The sequence below is a fragment of the Alternaria dauci genome, chromosome 1 (assembly GCF_042100115.1).
Source record: "Alternaria dauci strain A2016 chromosome 1, whole genome shotgun sequence".
In the NCBI taxonomy this organism is placed as follows: Eukaryota; Fungi; Ascomycota; class Dothideomycetes; order Pleosporales; family Pleosporaceae; genus Alternaria; species Alternaria dauci.
In genome coordinates, this window is record NC_091272.1 from 1,959,491 (window position 1) to 1,975,846 (window position 16,356).

General features: G+C 50.9%; 7 protein-coding genes across 7 annotated transcripts; 4 read left to right on the forward strand and 3 right to left on the reverse strand.

Annotated features, from left to right (window-relative positions):
• Positions 1 to 337: 337 nt before the first annotated feature.
• ACET3X_000622 (uncharacterized protein) lies at positions 338 to 1,688 on the forward strand (the record flags this gene model as incomplete). The annotated part of the gene is made up of 4 exons (XM_069447938.1): positions 338 to 541; positions 591 to 681; positions 735 to 1,065; positions 1,115 to 1,688. 4 exons carry the CDS (start codon positions 338 to 340, stop codon positions 1,686 to 1,688), a joined length of 1,200 nt encoding a protein of 399 aa, XP_069310864.1.
• A 1,998-nt stretch (positions 1,689 to 3,686) lies between these two features.
• On the reverse strand, positions 3,687 to 4,653 carry ACET3X_000623 (uncharacterized protein; the record flags this gene model as incomplete). Its single annotated transcript, XM_069447939.1, has 2 exons — positions 3,687 to 4,442; positions 4,570 to 4,653. 2 exons carry the CDS (start codon positions 4,651 to 4,653, stop codon positions 3,687 to 3,689), a joined length of 840 nt encoding a protein of 279 aa, XP_069310865.1.
• A 524-nt stretch (positions 4,654 to 5,177) lies between these two features.
• Positions 5,178 to 6,776, forward strand: ACET3X_000624 (uncharacterized protein; the record flags this gene model as incomplete). The annotated part of the gene is made up of 4 exons (XM_069447940.1): positions 5,178 to 5,193; positions 5,297 to 5,317; positions 5,394 to 6,203; positions 6,250 to 6,776. The coding sequence occupies 4 exons, from the start codon at positions 5,178 to 5,180 to the stop codon at positions 6,774 to 6,776; spliced, it is 1,374 nt and encodes a 457-aa protein (XP_069310866.1).
• Positions 6,777 to 6,844: 68 nt separating this feature from the next.
• ACET3X_000625 (uncharacterized protein) lies at positions 6,845 to 8,419 on the reverse strand (the record flags this gene model as incomplete). The annotated part of the gene is made up of 3 exons (XM_069447941.1): positions 6,845 to 8,136; positions 8,261 to 8,308; positions 8,362 to 8,419. The coding sequence occupies 3 exons, from the start codon at positions 8,417 to 8,419 to the stop codon at positions 6,845 to 6,847; spliced, it is 1,398 nt and encodes a 465-aa protein (XP_069310867.1).
• Positions 8,420 to 8,773: 354 nt separating this feature from the next.
• On the forward strand, positions 8,774 to 10,819 carry ACET3X_000626 (uncharacterized protein; the record flags this gene model as incomplete). Its single annotated transcript, XM_069447942.1, has 1 exon — positions 8,774 to 10,819. One exon carries the CDS (start codon positions 8,774 to 8,776, stop codon positions 10,817 to 10,819), a length of 2,046 nt encoding a protein of 681 aa, XP_069310868.1.
• A 123-nt stretch (positions 10,820 to 10,942) lies between these two features.
• Positions 10,943 to 13,315, reverse strand: ACET3X_000627 (uncharacterized protein; the record flags this gene model as incomplete). Its single annotated transcript, XM_069447944.1, has 1 exon — positions 10,943 to 13,315. One exon carries the CDS (start codon positions 13,313 to 13,315, stop codon positions 10,943 to 10,945), a length of 2,373 nt encoding a protein of 790 aa, XP_069310869.1.
• Positions 13,316 to 13,769: 454 nt separating this feature from the next.
• On the forward strand, positions 13,770 to 15,918 carry ACET3X_000628 (uncharacterized protein; the record flags this gene model as incomplete). The annotated part of the gene is made up of 2 exons (XM_069447945.1): positions 13,770 to 15,495; positions 15,560 to 15,918. The coding sequence occupies 2 exons, from the start codon at positions 13,770 to 13,772 to the stop codon at positions 15,916 to 15,918; spliced, it is 2,085 nt and encodes a 694-aa protein (XP_069310870.1).
• Between the last annotated feature and the right edge of the window lie 438 nt (positions 15,919 to 16,356).

Consider the following 16,356-nt stretch of genomic DNA (forward strand, 5'->3'; position numbering starts at 1 on the left):
GTCTCCGTCGTCACCAATACTATCTTACCACGTGCCACCAAGCAGCTCCGCGAACCCACTATCAACGTCGATCAGGAGCCGTCGCAATACTCCCGAGTCTCCACAAACTTGCGCTACCGCTCCCCGATACTCAATCTGCGACACAACTTGTCATAAGCTTACCTTGTGTTGTATCGACAAGCTCACCTGTCGGTTTTGTGATCTACGGTAGCTAGCTTCAGGCATCGGTGCCCGACTGCGCCCTCCCAAGACCCTCGTAATCGCAACCAACACAAGACACTCGTGCTACAACACTTCCGGTCACCTCGGTTCTCTGGAATTCCCTTTGAGCTAAACCATGGCGACGAGGACTTCGAACGGCGCGTCTGGAGCGCAGGGTACACAGACGGCAGCGCAAGTTCAGCCTTGCAGATACAAGACTGGCAAGACTCTAGGCGCAGGCAGCTACTCTGTAGTGAAGGAGTGCGTACACATTGATACAGGAAGATACTATGCCGCCAAGGTCATCAACAAGCGGCTCATGGCAGGCCGGGAACACATGGTCAGCTTGGTACTGAGCGACACAGGACGATAAGGCTTACAATTGCCAGGTCAGAAATGAGATTGCCGTACTCAAGAGAGTATCCATGGGCCACAGAAACATTCTGACACTTGTCGATTACTTCGAGACTATGAACAACCGTACGCATTAACCTTGCTTGGACCAAACCCTTTGCTGATATGGATTTCTCTAGTTTACCTTGTCACCGACCTCGCGCTTGGAGGCGAGCTTTTCGACCGCATCTGCCGAAAGGGCAATTACTACGAATCCGACGCTGGCGATCTTATCCGTGCCACACTCTCTGCCGTCGCATACCTCCACGACCACGGCATTGTACACCGAGACCTGAAGCCTGAGAATCTCCTGTTCCGAACACCGGAAGACAATGCCGATCTGCTGATTGCCGACTTTGGGCTGTCTCGCATCATGGATGAAGAGCAGTTCCATGTTTTGACGACGACGTGCGGGACACCAGGTTACATGGCACCGGAAATTTTCCGCAAGACTGGGCATGGCAAGCCAGTGTAAGGCATATTGCGCCATTTCGCGATTGAGTGCTAACGTTTGAATCAGTGACATCTGGGCTATCGGCGTTATCACATACTTTCTCCTCTGCGGTTACACTCCATTCGACCGCGACTCCAACCTCGAAGAGATGCAGGCCATTTTAGTCGCGGATTATTCCTTCACACCCTTGGAGTATTGGAGAGGTGTTTCTCTCACAGCGCGCGAGTTCATCCGCCGGTGTTTGACCGTGGACCCAGCAGCACGCATGACAGCTCATGAAGCGCTGTCTCATCCTTGGATCACGGAGCTCGGCAAGAACAATGCTGATGGTGAAGAGGATCTACTGCCCACTATCAAGAAGAACTTCAACGCTCGACGTACGCTGCACGCAGCTATCGATACGATTCGTGCCATCAACCAGCTGAGAGCAGGTGGTGCGGCTGGTATGATGGACGGCCAGCGTTCTGCTGAACCACGAAGAGGTGCCCCTCACGCCAACATTCCTCAACCAGCTGAGGAGCCAGACGACCCCATGGAGATTGACAGTAGAGGAAACGGACACGGTCAGACCGAAGAAATGATACAGGAGCAAGAGCGGAGGATTAGAGAGACCCAGCAAGGCCTGTGGGGCAAGCGATGATGAGCGACGCCGACGATTTCGACATCAATCTTCTTCTCAGCGCGCGTTTTAGAGTGGATACCTTGGCCTGTTGCACAGTCTTTCTTGTGATTACATTTCATGCTAACATTAGCGATAGGCCGAGACGGAAGTACTTTGCTCTGCCCAGTAGTCTCAGATATCTCATCATACAAAATGGCTCAAAATCTCATCAACGGTGCAGCCTACAGATACCCAATATGCGCTTTTAGCTGAAATCTTCACTCCCATTAAAACATTGCACAGACCATGGAAGACCTGAGTATATTCTTCCCGCCTTGGTGTTGAAAGAGCCATATGTGAACAACACATGAGACAGCTAAATACTGTACACCAGGCCCACATCAGCTTTAACCTCGTCCCTGCATAGCATCTCCCAGCCTTGTTCCCAGTCCTTCAGCCCCTCACCCCACTTCAACTCTAACATTCCTACGTCTCCAGCCTGTTTCCAGAACCCCTGAAACGCAGCATACAAGTTGTCAAAAAACTTGCCTCCATCAGTCTCAATACCCTTTTCTTGCAACAGGCCCGCGTTGACAATGTTCAAGGAAGCTCTGTTAGCGAGTCGTTGTGCCGCCTTCTCTGGATCTTGAGGCGCAACCTCACCACCAACTGTCACTAGCGTGAAGGGGACAGTGGGCAAGAGCGAGGATAGAGCGGATCGCCAGTTTGCGTTTGCTCCAGTTCGGGCGCCAAAGTCGAAGAAGACGATACGTTTCGTGTTCGAGTTTCTGATCTCCATGGCGGTATCATCGAAGTCGTCATAGAGAACTGCGCTGTCGTACCATTCAGTTCTCTGGATCACTTTGATGGAGGTTCTAGATCCAACACCAATAATGCGAGTAGGTTTGTGCTCAGCAGGTCGACAACGTCGGAGGGCATATGCGAAACATGAGGCCGTCTTGCCACTCGCGTTCAGCATAATAACTGTTGCATCTCTCAAGTCTGCGTCTCCCGCGCTCCACTCCCCATTTCCTGTTGGATGTATTCGGTTCCCTTGTCCCCTCGTCCCTTCACCCACTTCCTGTGGTGAAAAAACATAATTGCAGAGGTTATATCCAACAGTGAAAGGGCCCATCATCAGCGCATTCCAGCCCAACGCGTCTTTCCCCTCACTCTGACCAGTCATCTCAGGAAGCGGACCGCAAATCCGATACCGGTTGTAAATCTTCCACAAACGCTGTCTATGCGCATCTGTCACGACAATCTGGTCCTTGATCACACTCCCGTCTTGTGCATCCCTCGCCCATTCTACAGTTATATCCTCCCACTCTGTACTACTGGGAAGATAGCCATACACGCTCATTCCCTTCTCGATGCCTTCGACAGTGCTTTCTAGGATCTCAGCATAACCCCATGCTGCCACGCGACCGTATTTTGAAGAATCGTTATATGGAGCGGATGTCGTAGAGGGAAGCGGATATGTAGAGTACCAGCCCATCAAATGGCCGATGCGTGCGTAGGAGAGGTTGTTCGTTGTCAGACTGAGAATGGTGGTACGGAGGCGGAGAGAGGAGGGTGGAAGTGAAGTAGTGGGCTTTGGGGCGAGGGGAACAGAGTGATGAGATGTGTAGTTTGCGAGGTCAAGGATATGGGTAGCTGTCTGGGAGTGCGTTGATGGAGACATTGGAGGTGATTCGAGGGTGATGGCCAGGCTGAGGTATGAAGTACAGACAGCGCAATCGATGAATGAGCATATGAATGTATTCTGCATCATCATATACCACTAGCACTTATGTTGGCCAAGACTTGGCTTGTCGCCCAGCTCCTTGTGACTCACAGTAGCCGTCTATGTAGAGTGTTCCTCGCGAGCGTCAACTTGCTCGAAGGCGATGTGTAGATGATCTCTAACCAATTAGAGAGCCTCTATGCTTACATACAAGGATGATGCGGGCCTCAAAAGGGCGTCCTGCTCTAGCCAATCTAGGATGAAGGATTGGTTTGTCCCCCTTCTAATCTTCGTGCTGGAGCCTGATCCGGCTATACAAAGTTGTTGTCCATTCGCTCTTTCTCTTTGCCATTCTCCTGTCCTCCATTCTTCTTATCCCCATCAATAACCTTGCCACCCGAAATCCGCCTACTCTCGACTAGTGCTTTGATCAAAGCGACTGTAGCTTCCCACCCTTCTCTTAGCTTATCTTCACTATTGCTCAAATCAGGTACATGTAAGAATATGACAGGCCTCTCGTCCTCCTTGATGTTGAAATAATGCGCCAAGCTGTTGTAGTAGATGAAGCCGCACAAGAAGTTTCCGGCATCGATGCTGATGCGCACGTCTGTACATCTTTCGTCGCTTTTCGTGCCGTCGACAGATGTACGTCCTAGGTTTGCTTTCCAGCGTGCGAGGACGTCGGATGTATCGAAGCTGGTCTTCAACTTGTGTGGGTATTTTGAAGATGGGAAGTGCTTTTCCGCTGCAGAGTCTTCGAATCGCTGGCCGTCTACGTCGGGAATCTTTCCATATCCGTGACTATGGGATCCTTGCTCGATGGCGAAATAGTTTCGTCCGGCTGCTAGACCGATGTGCAACACAATATCTGGGGGAGGATAGAGAGGGTTGGCTGGTGGAAGAAGCTTGGGAACGAGATTGACGACAGTATTATATGCTACGCGGATAGGCTCGTAGTGAACGTGAATGTTGATTGGAGTTTGATTTGTGGATGACTTTGGTATCAGAGCTGGGAGCGCAGAGGCGATACTCCAGGAGGAGTTTTTGGGTATTTTTTCTAAAAATGGCTGGATAGATATTAGTCTGGCGAATGATCGCACCCAAGGTGTCTGACTAGAAGCACAATAGGAGACGTGGGCCGGATTGCAGAGCATTGGGGAAGTCACGGGAGGTTGGAGGGAGATATTGACATACACCGAACCCGGTGACCAGCACGGTTACTGGTTTCTCTCCTTGTTCATTCGGGGGCTGCAGCGCAGCATAACTTGATGGCGGCATTGGTAACCAGGCCTAGCGGATGACAGACTTGGAAGAATGGGATGAACCAAACAGAAGAGACTACCGTAGTGTTAGCACATGCAGCGGGAGATGCCGTGTGAAGGCGCTGTGAACGGTACTGCTTGTAATGATGATGTGCAGCTGCGACGAAGCGAGTTGATGACGACATGATGAGGCTGGGAAAGGGCACGTTTACAGGCCTGTCAACTACCTCAAATCAGGAACAGCAACACTTACAGATACAGAAAGAAGTCCAATGAGACGAGGAAACACGATGACCACAGCCTGTGTTACCAAACGGATTGTGGTCAGGTCGTGGATACAGTTCGGCACTCGGTTAGGTTTAGCGCCCAATAGAGGAGGTCCCTGAGTGACGTATGCGCAATGCCCCAATCGCCGACTTCGTTCCCGGACCGTCGTCTACCCCACACCACCGCGAGCTGTCCAATGCCACCTGACGCTTGTTGCCTCGGATGGGCTCTTCTCCAGCATGCTCAGTATCGGGTAGTGCACTCGTTCATATGATGCACACGCCGTCGCGTACGAGCAGGCGAGTGCCGTGTTTATTCTGGCTACTGCAGGACCATTGTACAAGTTCGCAGTAGATAACATCGAGCGAGCCGGCATCCCACGCGTCATCGAGTACCTATTGGTAAAGACCAAAGTGAGTGCGCAAAGCCACGGCTGGCAATGGCTTGTTGTTCCATTGCATATACAGTAACTAACGCCAACCACCAAAGACATCTTCCTCGGTCCCAAGCCCAACCACCCGGCGCACGAAATGGCTCCAAGCTCCTCTTCGAAACCCTACTCCCTCGCTGTAGTAGGCGGCGGAATATCCGGCCTCTGCCTTGCGATAGCCCTCCTCGAATTCGATGTCCCCATCACCATCTATGAAGCCGCACCACACTTTGGCGAAATCGGGGCTGGCGTCTCACTCGGTCCCAATGCCGGACGCGCAATGGAGCTCATGTCCCCTAAGATATACCAGGCTTTCATGAAATGCAAGACAGGGAACGCAGACAACTCCAAGATGGATTCCTGGTTTACAATTCGGGTGGGAGATGCTAGGAGAGAGGACAAGAATGGATACGTAAGAGAGGGCAAGAAAGTCAGAGATGCACTTTTCGAGGTACCCATGCATTCGAACGGTGCGAGCGGCGGTGTGTACAGAGCGCGCTTCTTGGACGAACTCGTCAAAGACGTACCCGATGGTGTTGCCAACTTTGACAAGAGGCTTGTGGAGATGAATGAAGCTCCGGATGGCTCCAGGGATATAGTTCTCAAGTTCGCCGATGGTTCGACAGCACAGCACAGCGCCGTGGTTGGTTGCGATGGCATAAAGTCCTTGACGAGAAAGTGGCTACTTGGGAGAGATAACCCCGCGTCCAAGGCCGTCTTTTCTGGAAAATACGCCTATAGAGGGCTGATACCCATGGACAAGGCCGTTGAGATGTTGGGCGACGACGTAGCACGAAACAGCTCAATGTATCTTGGTTATCATGGCCACTTGCTCACCTTTCCGATTGAGCAAGGGAAGACGATGAACGGTAAGGTCAACCATGGTCAAGAAAGGACGTTTGCTGACTATTGCAGTGGTTGCATTCGGCTCTCGCGATACCTGGGACAATGAGAGATGGGTCGTGACTACATCGAAAGAGGAAATGGAGGCAGACTTCAAAGAGTGGGGTCCGCATGTCCAGAAGATTGTCGGGGCAATGCAGAAGCCAGATATTTGGGCACTATTCCAGCATCCACCTTGCGATACCTTTACCAAAGGCCGCGTCTGTCTATTGGGAGACGCAGCGCATGCGACCACACCCCATCAAGGCGCTGGCGCTGGCATGTGTATAGAAGACTCTTATATCCTCGCTAACCTGGTCAAGGACGCGAACAACGTTGACGAGCTGCAGCGGGCTTTTGGCGCGTTCGACCAAGTCAGACGAGAGAGAACACAGAAGAACGTGAAAACGAGTTATGAAGCTGGCAAGCTGTACGACTTCGAGCTGTTCGGAGATGACCTAGATAAAATTGAAGACAGCTATTTGCACAGGATGAGATGGATCTGGGATATTGATCTGAAGGCACAATTGGAGCAGGCAAAGAAGATTATGAAGCAATAGACGTGAGAGTTGGTTCTAAACTCGTACCCTGAATAGCATGCACATCAGCTCTCGAAGAAACCTCTTGCCTAATCCATAACATCGTCTCTTAGAGAGAAGATCTGCCTCAGCACTTCATCCGTCTTCGCACCGATTCCGTTGTGGTACATCGTGTTCGTCATGAAAGTCTTGCATCCCTTGATAGTGTTTGCCGTTTCCATACTCAGATCAAGGTCAACATACATGTCGTCAATGTACACTGCGGCATAAGTAGGCACCTCGTTCTTTCTCAGCTGCTCCTTGTCGTACAGCTGCGGCCAGTCTTTCTCTTCTGCCAAAAGGTTGCCAACAGTCTTAAGCTTGGCGAGCTCTGGGTAAACATCGAACATGAAGGGATAAATCATCTCGCCTGTAAAGTAGACGGGTTGGTCGCTGTCCACGCGAGAGAGCGAGAACTCAGGGTGTTTAGGCATGAGGCGCTCCGCAGACCAGTTGGATGCCTTGCCTTGGCAATAGATTGGCTCATGGAGAAGAGCGTAAATGACGTTCGTGTCCCAGCTCTGTGCTGCCTCTAGTGCGAGAACGGTGGGTCGCGTCAAATGTCCAAATTGGGTCAGATCAGTATCGGCGCGGAGGACAAATTCGTGGACGTCGTCAAAGCCTCCATGTTTGCCAAAGTATATCCCAAGCTGCAGGAAGCGACGTGCGGAAAGGAAGCCTTCGCCGCCTTGGACGCGCACAGTTGTATCGCCGAAGCGAGAGAGGAGTTTGACGATGCGTTTGACGCGATCAATGTCTTCAGGATATTTTGCATAATACCCTTCGTTCCTGTTCTTGACACGTGCATAGAGGCGCTGGTAAACTTCATCTGGGTCGTCTCTGAGTGGTGGCAAGCCGCCGAAGAGAAACGCTTCTTTGACTCCTTCGGGGTAGTGAGACAGGTAAGTCAAGCAACAGAATCCTCCAAAACTTTGTCCCATGATGCTCCATTTCTTCTTCTCTTCGGGATAATCCTCAGTCAATGCTTTTCTTACGGCCTCACAGTCCTTGACGATACTGTCAGCTCTGAAGCTCTTCATATAATCTGCCTGCACCTTCTCGTCGCCTCTTAATTGTAAACTCGATTGGCTTATTGCAGTTGACAGACCGGTTCCACGTTGGTCTAGCATGAGCACTTGGTAACCCTTATCGAGGATTGTGTGAGTCCAGGAGACTTTTTCGGGGCTGCGGCACTCGAAGCCTGGACCGCCTTGCAGATATACGAGCCATGGAAGCTGGGTCTTGGAGGGTTCAAGATGTGATTTTGAGGTATAGTCTGCGGGTTTTTCGGCTTTCAGAGCTGAGCGAGCGAAGAGCTGGATCGTTCCTGCCGAAGGATTGCCTAAACAGGAAGGAAGTGTCAGTAGGGCATTTTCATCTCTTATAATACCTAAGCCGGTAGTTCTGCACTAGAACATGACTTTCAGATGAAGATGACGTTTTGAAAAGGGGGTTTTGCAACGTACGATAGTCACGAGGTACTTCGAAGAAGTGCTCGGTTATCCGTAGCTTGCCTGTCTGTAATTAGTTCAAAAATCTGACTGAAGGTGCAAGGTTAGTGCGATACCAGGAACTAAGTGGCTCTTCTGCCCGAGGATCTTTGCCGCTTGTACCATCTTCGTCATTGTTTGTAGTCGTAGACGTAAGGCGGGGAGTGGATGTATGGTTGCTATCGATAAGGAAGCCCACCCCGTAGCGCCTGCTCCGAAGGATCCACGATACTGAACATGCTGCACGCGACAATTTGTACTCGCACTTGCAGGAACGCATTTGTTTCTTACGATAACTCAGATCTGGAGGCTTAATCGCAATCATTTCGGGTGTTCGTAAAATCGGAAGTAAGGTGCTGTACGATCGACGCTGACGTTGGAAAATTTCCAACTGAGGGGCAAAACGCGGAGAACTTCTATCGGCAGACCGAATAGTTGCCACAAATACTGCGATTTGCGACTGCATTGATTCAAGAACCAGGTTGAGAAATGGCTAAGGACAAGAAGAAGGCGGCAGTGGGAGGCAAAGCCGCAGTCAAAGCAGCAAAGGCAGCCAAGCAAGAGAAGAAAGCAGGCAAAAAAGACAAAAAGGTCGCCTCGAAGACACAAGAGATTGACTCTGACGCGGAAGATGTCGACCTAGATGCCATCTTAGCGCAGTACGCGAAAGAGCAGGAACAACATCATGCGATAACCGAAATACCCGCTGAACCGCCCTCTGCCCGGACTTCAAGCACGCTCATCGCTAGTCCAGCAAACGAAAATGAGATCTTCTTGTTCGGAGGCGAGTACTTCAACGGAGCGACCGCGAAGTTCTTCAATGACCTCATGATCTATAACGTCAAGCAAGATTCCTGGAAACAAGTTACAAGTCCGAATTCGCCACTGCCTCGATCTGGGCATGCCTGGTGTCGGGCTGCAAATACAAAAGAAATCTATCTGTTTGGCGGAGAGTTCAGTTCTCCGAAGCAAGGAACATTCTATCACTATAACGACTTCTGGAAGCTCGATCCAGTCACTAGAGAATGGACGCGCATGGAGGGGAAGAGCAAGACAGCCGCTCCGCCAGCGCGAAGCGGACATCGCATGGTTGGCTTCAAACAGTACATTATCCTGTTTGGAGGTTTCCAGGATACATCTGCTACCACAAAGTATCTTAATGATCTTTGGATTTACGACTGCATCAACTTTTCGTGGCATACACCAAAGCTCCAAGCAGCCCGCGCAATACCCGACGCGCGGTCGAGCTTCAGTCTGTTGCCACATGAGCAAGGTGCGGTTATTTATGGTGGTTACTCTCGCGTCAAGACCCAGGCTGGCGGCAAGCAACAGCAGCAAGGCAAGGGTAAGAAGACTAGCAGTGGTGGTCCGGCATCGCGCATGGTACTGAAGCCCAAGGTTCACGATGATACCTGGTTCATACGTATCACACCTCCACCTGCCGATCAGCCGTCTACAACGCCTCCGACCGTATCGTGGGAGAAGCGTAAAAAACCAGCGAATGCACCGAACCCACCGCGCGCGGGTGCAACAATGGCTTACCACAAAGGTCGAGGTGTTCTTTTCGGTGGTGTGCACGATGTAGAGGAAAGCGAAGAGGGCATTGATTCCGAGTTCTTCAATCAGCTGTTTATCTGGAACATTGAGCGTAACCGTTACATGCCACTTACTCTTCGTCGACCAAAAATGAACGCAAACAAGAAGGCTGCTCAGCAGGCGAACATCAGCCGTCGAGATCGTGGCAAGGCCGCAGAGGAGGAGCTATTGGCTAATCTCAAAGCTCTCGAGATGAAGGCTGGTGTCTCTGCAGATGCAGACTCGGATGGCGAAGCTAAAAAATCTAAAGAAGACGAGGAAGAAGAAAACACGCGACCAGAAAAGCCGAAGATTTTCGAATATCCACACCCAAGATTCAACGCCGCGCTCACAGTGCAGGCTGACACGCTCTACATCTACGGAGGAACTTTTGAGAAAGGCGATCGCGAGTTCACCTTCGACGAACTGTGGTCTATCAACCTCAATCATCTGGACGGCGTGACTGAGATATTCAAGCGTGAGCTTGAAGACTGGCAAGGCAGTGAAGACGAAGCCGACTCGGATGAAGAAGACGAGGAGGACTCTGAAGATGAGGAAGGCGACGAGGATGACAAGTCTGTATCGACAGCTCCAACGAGCGTTGCAGAGTCCCCTGCTGTTGCTCCCATCAATTCCGAAGATCTTGGACCCCAGGAAGAGATTTCTGCGCTTACTGACACTCTTCCACACCCACGTCCTTTCGAATCCCTACGAGATTTCTACGCCCGTACATCAGAGCAGTGGCAGAACATTATTCTGGAGGAGTTGGAGAAGAAGGGCAAGATCGCTGAGAAGAGCCCGAAAGAGATCAAGAAACTGGGTTTCGACAGGGCAGAGGAGAAATGGTGGGATTGTAGAGAGGAGATTCGTGCGCTGGAGGACGAGCAGGAGGCAGCAGGTATCGGTGAAGTTGTCAGTCTGGCGGACAAAGAGGGTGCTGGAGTGGGAAGGAGAAGGTAAAAATATACATTGAGCTTGCTAAGACTCTGAAGCATAGGAGCTGTAGATGTACAAAAGTTTAGTAAAGGAGAACAGTAAAGGACAAAATAAGTAACTCAGCAAACGGCCATGTTACTGCTAAATCTACATAGTAGCTTCAACCACTTCCGACACCCAATCCAACTGAACCGCACTGACACCCCTAGCCCAGGCTTTGCCTGTGAACACAAACTCATTGAACACAATAGCCTCCACTTTCTTTCCAAAAAGCACCGAACTGGGGTGAATCGCAACAGTTTGGTTGCCTATCAACGTCTTGTAGCTTCCATCCGGCATCAATCTTGCTGTATTGGAGATGAATCCCCGTAACATACATGCGAGTATAGCCTGACTCCTAGCTTCCGAGGGCGCACTGTCGGACTCGTTGTCGTCGGCCGAAAGTAGCTTCTGTTGTGTGCACTGCTGCCTCAGTTGTTTCCTGATGTTCATCACATTCTCCATAGCACGATGAGATACGTAGTGCTTATCGCACCAGGCTTTGCGCTGTGACTTTTGCTCAGCGGCGTATCGTTGGACGGCCATGAGAAGTGTTAAGTGGTCACCTTCTCGGCGATATAGCTCACGCCGAGCTTCTTCTGCTTCTTCTTTGCGCTCTTCAGTCACAAGGTTCAGGAAGACATTCTCGACGCTGAGCGCTGATATGACATCGACCACGTCGAGTAGGCAGTCCCGCTCTGGTTTCGCTGCTTCAACTAGCACTCGTCCGAGTGTAGGCGTGAGCGGAAATTTAGCAATCTTGAGACCAGTGTCGCTGATCTCACCAGTCTCGGTAAGCGCTTGTAGATTTAAGAGCTGTAGAAGAGCTTTCTCCAGGGCTTCTCGCGGCGGCCGATCGAGAAACGGAAAGCTAAGTACGTCGTCGACACCTCGCGCCTTCATCGTCAGGATTGCCTGACTAAGGTCGCAACGCAGGATCTCGGGTGTTGTGCGTTCTTCCATAGAATTGTATCCGCTCTCAGTGTACAGCCGATAACATTGGCCAGGTGCTTCACGACCAGCTCGACCTTTTCGTTGAATAGCTGCAGACTTGGAAATTGGTTTAACGAGTAGCGATTCGAGACCCAGGCGATTGCGGAACTGCTTTATCTTTGACTTGCCACAGTCTATCACAAAACGAACGCCAGGGACAGTAACGGATGTTTCAGCGATATTGGTCGCAAGGATGACGCGTCGAGTGCGATAAGGCGTTGGCTGGAAGATGCGTTGCTGGGCATGTTGTGGAAGGGCGGCAAAAAGAGGCAGCGCAAGAAGCTTGGGAACCTCGTCGTCCATACCCTCAGCGTAGTCATTTATGAGTTTCTCGAGCCCTTCGATGGTGTCTTGACCTGTCAGAAATACGAGGATGTCACCTGGCAAAGGTTCCTTGTAATGTATCTGAAAGACAAGCTTTAGGGCTGCTTCGACCCAATCCTGCGTTGGCTGTGAGAGGTAAACCGTTTTGACTGGATATTGGCGACCTTCTACGTAGCAGGTCGAGACGTTGCTTTTGTTTTCTGTCGCAGTTTTCGCGACCGTCTTTTCGGTGTTCGACACAGACTGGCTGTCTCCAAAGAACTTGACTAGACTCTCCACGTCTGCTGTAGCACTCATTACTACGACCTTGAGCGGCTGCTTTCTTGCTGTGCTACCCTCTTTAGCGGCCAACAGATTTCTGAGGAATCCAAGGATCAAGTCGACGTTAACACTTCGCTCGTGGACCTCGTCTACGACTACCGCGCTGTACTGCAGCATGTTCGGATCTCTGAGCATCTCTTGAAGCAGCATACCCTCTGTCAAGAACTTGACTTTGGTATGCTTCCCTGCGGCTGTATCGAAACGGACGCTGTATCCCACCTTTGCTGTAGGACCTTTGTCGCCAAGCAAGCTGCCCATCTCATCTGCCACACGACGTGCCAGCGAAATCGCGGCTACTCTTCGAGGCTGCGTTATTGCTATACATCCGGTACACCAGGACTCGTTGACCAGAAACTGGGGCACTTGTGTTGATTTACCGGAACCAGTTTCTCCGGTTAACACAAGCACGTTATTTCTCTGGAGAGCTGCCCTGATGGCGTCCGCTTGTGGCCAGATCGGAAGCGACTTACGGACCTGCCGTAACTCATCGCGCTTTTGAATCACGTGAGACGGTACTCTTAGGTCTTGTTGCAATTTCCGGGCTTTGGTAGGCTGCTTGTATTTCGGCTGTGTTTGTTGATTGGGTATTTGCTCAGGTTTGCTGGGTTGCGTCGACTCGGATTTTATTTTCTTGATTTCGCCGGCTTGAGCCACGCGTTCTGGGGTAGTTTTGGAAACCTCATCATCAGAATCGTCGAATTTCAACAGTTGTCCAGCTCCCTTCTTGCCGCTCCAGCCATCTTTCGCCGGCTGAGCTCTCTTTCTCTTCTTTCCTTTCTTTAACCCTACTGTTTGATCTTCCTTTTGTTCAACATGCAGTTCACCGCTCTTTTCCTTGGACATCCTCGTGCTTGTGACTGAATAGACTGAGTGCGAATGTTGAGTATGTGCGCTTGCAACTGAATACGCGTTGCGCGTTGCCAATTTTTTCGAACTTCTAGAAACTCTTATCGATAAGAACGCGTGTCTGAACAGAGTTAGCGTGAATAGGGATCCACCTTTACCTCCACCTCCACCTCCACCTCCACCCCACATTCTTAGTTGCTCCTCGCCTTTTCATGACGACGCCGAATAGGATGCAGTCGTACACTGTACGGCTCCGTGTCTTTCGGAGTGAATTGCCCCGATACCATGCGCTCTATGGTTGACCCCGCCGATGGCGGTGATCAACTAGAAGATGATCAACCGGTAAATTAGCCTGCATCACGGAGGACGCCGTCATGAGCCCTATAAAGATGCGTTGGTAGAACCTAGTATCAACGAATCACGAAGCCATCGTGTTACAATACAGCGGAAGATGTGGGCTGGAGCCTTATTTTTGCTCTCTTTTGCGTCGACAGGCGTGGAGAGTAAGATTGATCGTAAATCAATTGTCCAGCAGTATAATCTCAGGCTTAACCAATCGCACCCATACAGCCCAGTCCAGGTCGGCAACGGGAACTTTGCGTTTGGTGTTGACGTTACCGGACTGCAGACCTTCCTTCCGCACAATACTCTTTCATCATGGGGATGGCACAACTCGACAACGAATCAGACTCCAGCAGACTATACCGGCGTCGATTGGTGGACTCATGGTCGTCTTGTCAACTACGCGCAACCCAATCCTGAACAAAAGGACATCAGTCAATGGATGATTGCAAACCCACATCGAATCAACCTGGGAAGAATTGGACTGTGGTTCGGCGGTATTGCCGGAGGCAATGTCACCGAAAAGTTACTTGATGGAAGAGAGCAGGTACTGGACCTCTGGGAAGGCGTCATCAGCTCGTCTTTCTCTATTCATGGAGCAGAGGTCCGGGTGACAACTGTTGCGAGTCCGGAGACAGACACTGTGGCTGTAGAGATATCCTCAAGCCTAGTGAGGACAGCAGGATTGGGTGCCTTTTTCGACTTCCCTCATGCGACCGGGAAGAACAAATTCGATGCGCCATTCGTCGGCCTTTTTAACGCTACTTCCAACCACACCACGACGGATGAGTATAGAAATAGAGGTGCGACGATCATCCACACTTTGGATGCGACAACATATGTAGTGGATATTGCCTGGGATGGGTATGCTCGGCTCTCGCGCCTACACAGCGATGAGCACAAGTATATCCTGGCTGCCAGCCAAAACTCCGAGAAGCTTTCGTTCACTGTTACATACGCTCCTCGCGTGGTCAACATGTCTTGTACTCCCGAAACGGTCAAGCAAAAGGCTCAGACGTGGTGGGCAGACTACTGGTCGACCGGCGCATTTTTGTCACTACCTTCAGCTAGCAACTCTTCGGCTGATGAGTTGCAGCGCCGCACGATCCTCTCACAGTACCTTCTCGCTGTCAACGGGGCTGGCAAAGATCCTGCACAAGAATCCGGCCTGGTGAACAATGGTTGGTATGGCAAGTTTCACATGGAAATGGTGTTTTGGCATCTGGCTCATTGGATGTTTTGGGACAAATGGGACCTGTACGATCGTAGTATCGGCGTCTACCAGCGCTTCCTGCCCAGCAGTTTCGACAGGGCAGAAAAGCAAGGATACAAAGGCGCCCGCATCGGCAAGATGAGCGATCCAAGCGGCCGGTCTGCGCCAGGCGAAATCAACAGCCTTCTTATCTGGCAACAGCCGCATCCAATGTACTTTGCGGAGATGGAATATCGATCGTTCCCGAACGAAAAGACACTTGAAAAATGGGACAACATCTTGACGGGCGTGGCAGACTTCATGGCCAGCTATGCCTTCTGGAACTCCACAACGAATCGTTATGATCTTGGGCCTCCAATGTACCCAGTCTCTGAGAACACTAAACCCAACGACACCATCAACCCTACTTTCGAGCTTGCATATTGGCGATTTGGTCTCGACGTGGCTTCCAAGTGGCAAGCACGGCAAAACAAGTCTGTTCCAGAGTCTTGGATACACGTACATGATAACCTCGCACTTTTTCCCACTGAAGAAGATGCTTATGTAACATATGAAGGCATACCTGACATGTGGAGCACACCAGAGTATACAGAAGATCACCCTGGTATACTAGGTATTTACGGTAAACACTCCCATGTACGGATTGCGTAAGAAACATACACTGACTTGGTACACGCGACCTTTAGGCTGGCTACCTCCAGACTCGCGCGTTAACACGACAGTATTCAATAATACTATTGCCAAAGTGCACGAGACCTGGAACTTTCCTTTCTCGTACGGCTGGGACTTTCCGCTGTTGGCCATCACGGAGGCGAGGAGGGGTGATGCAGAACGAGCGGTTAGTCAGTTGCTTGATGTGAACAATGCTTTTGACGAGGTGGGTATGCCGGAGGGTGGAACGAGGGTGCCTACGCCGTACTTTCCGAGTGCGGCGGGCCTATTGCTTGCTGTTGGGATGATGTGTGGTGGTTGGGATGGGTATGAGGGGCCGGTTTGGCCGTCACATTGGGATGTTGAGTGTGAGGGTTTCACGAGAGGCATGTGAGTAGCCATGTGTTACGAAGTGATCCAAGAGCTCATTTTCTTTTCAATATATACAACGCACACTATTCCTCTGAGCCTAGCAATGCATCAGTTGCGCTCTCTAGAAGCTCTGTGCACATTGACTCTTGCGACGGCTCCATCTCCTCGAGGACGTCTGTAAGAGCGAGGTTCTGCTCATCTAAAATTGAGACACCCAACTCCAGCAGTCCTCTCGCAAGCTTGTTGAAATCCTTCCAAGTATTCAGTCTTCTTGTATCTACCCACTGCATTCTGTCCCGCCAGGAAAACGGCGCTCCGCCGAGATGCTTACGTCTCGAAACTACGCGAATTGTATGCAGTTTTCTTTCTGGTGGCAGCGATTCCACAGTCTGGAATAGATGCCTTAGTATCCGCACCTGGTAGCCCAAGTTCTCACCGAACTGGCAGATAAAAATTTGCG